Below are 3,925 nucleotides of genomic sequence, written 5' to 3' on the forward strand. Positions count from 1 at the left end.
GTATCCCCTGCTCATGAATTCCAGGAGTGCATTAGCATGTTTTTAAATTTTATTTATTATTTAAAGATTTCATTTCTTTCTAAAAATCCATTACATCATTATGAACTGAAGTAAGAGACTGGCCCACGGCTGCTATGTTGGTCTTTTTTGGGGATCTGTCCATCTCAAGTGGTCCAATAATTGCCAAAAGGTTGGTTGCTCAACCAATTTAAATGTTACTTTTTTTTTCTTCTTTTTTTTTTTTGAATGATTACGCCTATGTATAGTCATTGCAAAATCACCAGTTTTTTTTTTATTTAATTATTATTTCACTTGGTTTACTTCAGCCATCTTTATGTCATGGCACACAACAAATTTTGGTTATACAGCTGTCTACGGAAACCTCACCATCTCGGCTCAGGATGGGTCTACCTCCTTTAACAAAACCTGATCTCTAGCGCACATTAGGCTACAAGGTACATGTACATATATAAACATTTTGCAAAATTTTCACTTAAGTTTAGGGTCAATTTATGACAGGAAGGGTTTGAGTCTAAGTCTTAATTTTTTAAGGGGGTACCTGGGTGCAGAACATTTCTGCTTTGAGACTTTGCTTGTATTTCCTCATTTGTAAGTCGCTTTGGATAAAAGCATATGCTAAATAAATAAATGTCAAATGTAAATGAGACTTTTTATTATAGGTGTGAGAAAGTGCTTTAAAAAAAAATCCCCAACTTTCAGGTTGAAAATCTCTGGTGGGGACCAGACACAACCTGAAATTTTCACAGAAATTAGTACTCTATAGTAGCACTCTGAAATAAAAATAAATAAATAAAATAAAATAGTGAGTTTCAGGTTAGAGGTTGAGTCTGCAGGACAGTGGACCTCGAGGGTTAGATTTGAAGAACCCTGATCTATCATTTTGGTACAGATGTACAGCTGGTATGTGTGAATAGATTTTATCTAAATATGGTAGAACATTGTTTAGTTTGGTGTTTTACAAATTAACAGTGGCATAAACAGAGCTGTGGTGTTGTTTCTCCTGTGAAAAAAGCAGTGAGTGACTAGAGCTCAAAAGCTGTGAAACATCTGCATATAAAAAAGCAAAAAATGCAATGTATTTATGTAATTCTGTCTGTCCACTGGCTTCTTGGCTTTTTCTTTTTTGTCTTTGTTTCAATTTACACTTTATTTATCTTTTTCATTGCTGTGTTAAATTGTTAATGGTGACTGAATAATGAATGCATCTATGTTGTATATTTTTGTATTATCGCAATAAAATAATTTTAAAATGCAAACATTTATTTTCTTATTTGAAAAAGATATAAAACAGTATGTAAAAATTTGGTCACCACAGAAAACAAGGCTAAAAAAAATGGGATGTTTGTGCTATAGTTGGTGTTTATATATAATCCCCTTTTTCATTTGAGTGAGGAATATTGCTGTTAAATGTTTTCTGTTTGTAAAGTGAATATACGGAGTGTACGGTATTTTAAAATGTCACAAAATGTGCTTGAATGTAGTGACAGACACGCATGCGCGGAACAGATCGGATTGGTTAACCACAACCAATCACAGGCGCGGTTGGTGCTTACGCATTACACTGCGCATGCGTCGTCATGCGCTGCGGAGTCTGGCAGTAGTGAGCGCACTCATTGGTTCAATAACGGACCAACCAGGATTATTCTTATTGATTTATGCGGCCATGTTTTCCTTCCCAGACTTCGCTGATGTGGTATAGACGTGTAGCTTGTGTGTGTACCAAGAGAAGAGCCGTTGTAATTCATAATACTCATTTTCAGTTCACGTTCTGTTGAATCATGCCTTATTATCAGACCTGGGAAGAATTTGCTCGAGCGGCAGAAAAACTTTATTTGACGGATCCGATGAAGGTAAGTCGGGTTTCACGGCTGTGCATTTAACGGCTTTGAGGTTTTACACTGAGTTGTAGCGTTTAAACACTTCACATATTCTCACTGTTCCTAACGGACTTGTTTTTGTTCAGGACCGGTCGGTCCCAGCTGTCTGATCATCAGCGAGCTAATCATTTCGAAAGACACATATTTGCACGTCTTACCTCCAGTGTTGATAGTGTGTTATACAGCTACAGTCAGCGCTGTAAAAATAATGGTAGTGAATGGCTTGGTCTCTGTGTGCAGGTCCGAGTTGTGCTGAAATACCGCCACTGTGACGGGAACCTCTGCATGAAAGTCACAGATAATGCTGTGGTAAGTTGCTTTTCCCAGCCGATCGGTCCTCAAACCCACCTGTGATCTGTCAGACTTGACCTCTGGGCTTTTCTGTTCTTCCAGTGTTTGCAGTACAAGACCGATCAGGCACAGGACGTGAAGAAGATCGAGAAGCTGCATGGAAAGCTGATGAGACTGATGGTGTCCAAAGAGTCCAGTGGAGTGATGGAGACGGATTGAAGGAGAGTAACTGGACTGTTGGACACTGGTGCTGTGCTGCTCCTCACACATTTATTTGATTTGAAGAGCAGAGACCTGAAGGTTCTGTTTGAAGGGATGAGAGATTTGGTAGACAGGTGTGAAAATTGTTCCCAATCACACAGGAATTTCCTCACGAAGAGCTGATATTTATTCTCAGATTCAGCATGGACTTTTGTTATGTTATGTTGTGATTAACCAGTTTTCTGTACATGACGTACTAGTGGGGTTTTTTTAAGCCAACATTAGAGCAGCTGGTTAAAGGCACATGGAAGCCATATCTCAACTACACTGAGGTGAAACAATTCCCTATTCTTAATTTTATTAACCCCCCCCCCAAACCATATTAAGATGATCTTCTTTAGAAGTTCTGTTTGTTTGTTGACTCTGTTTTTTGTATAGCTTTTTAAGTTTAGCATGAATAAACATATGTCTGAACAATGATACATTAAGTATGATGCACTAATGTGATGAAAGTTTAAAGGCAAAAACACTCATTATAATCTGAGAAACGTTGTGGCTTTTAATGGAAATTTATCTTTTTTGTTTTAGAATACTAATGAAGATCTCACCACTATGAATTTCACATGGAATTATTCAGCAACCAAGAAATATTTGAATAACCAAGTTATTTGATTTCTTAAAAGTTTTACTAATTAAGCTTTTCAAGCTCTCAGTCAATTTCCTGAGAGTTTCAGAGAGCTTATTTTCTACACAGAGTGATCACTTCCTGTCTGTTTTGCCTAAAAAGAAAACCACTTGTTTGAAATATTTCAACCATAAGCATTTTATTAAAATACGGTGAGTAGAGAAGAAACAATGAAAATGTTTTGATAATAATGTATATAATGTGGGGGCATATGTTTTTGGTCTTTTGTGAACAGTGATTTCTTTCATTTAATGTTTGGATTATTTCTCAAACAATGCCAAACTGATTAAAATATACTGGACACTGCAAACTCTGCAAAAAAACAACAGTGACATGTTTATCATCAGTACGTGGAAATGTGTGTGTGTGTGTGTATATATAACTTAAATGTAAATATATGAATATGAAATATATAAGTAAATGAATACTTATAGATATATAAATATAACTGACATTGATTGCACTAATTATTATTTACAGACCCCCAGGGCCATATTCTGAATTCCTTTGTGAATTTGTGGGTTTCATCTTGAACCTGGTTGTTTCTTTAGACTAAATCAGAGACTTTAATGTTAATTTTGATTACCCAGTAGCCCCTCTGAAAACAGCGGTTGTGTCCATTCTAGATTCAGTAGGGGTCAATCAGAATGTAATAGTGATGGTCACACTCTTGTTCTAGTACTAAGATTTGAATTAAATATAGAAAATAAACTCAACTAGTGCACATGGTTCTATCAATAATCTCAATTATGATTGGATCACCGTATGATCCCAAAGAACTTGATCAGGTGATTGAATGCCTAAGCATAGGATCGGTCTGGGATCAGCCAACGTCCCGCTAAACTCTAGA

At 36.4% G+C, this 3,925-nt stretch overlaps 1 protein-coding gene across 1 annotated transcript; it reads left to right on the forward strand.

The window, feature by feature from the left end:
- Window positions 1–1,703: 1,703 nt before the first annotated feature.
- On the forward strand, window positions 1,704–2,870 carry srp9 (signal recognition particle 9). The gene is given in 3 exon segments (NM_001200709.1): window positions 1,704–1,871; window positions 2,139–2,207; window positions 2,292–2,870. Coding segments are annotated over 3 exon segments (258 nt in total). The 5' UTR covers window positions 1,704–1,799; the 3' UTR covers window positions 2,409–2,870.
- The last annotated feature ends 1,055 nt before the right edge of the window (window positions 2,871–3,925 follow it).

This window comes from Ictalurus punctatus, chromosome 25 (genome assembly GCF_001660625.3).
Source record: "Ictalurus punctatus breed USDA103 chromosome 25, Coco_2.0, whole genome shotgun sequence".
Classification (NCBI taxonomy): Eukaryota; Metazoa; Chordata; class Actinopteri; order Siluriformes; family Ictaluridae; genus Ictalurus; species Ictalurus punctatus.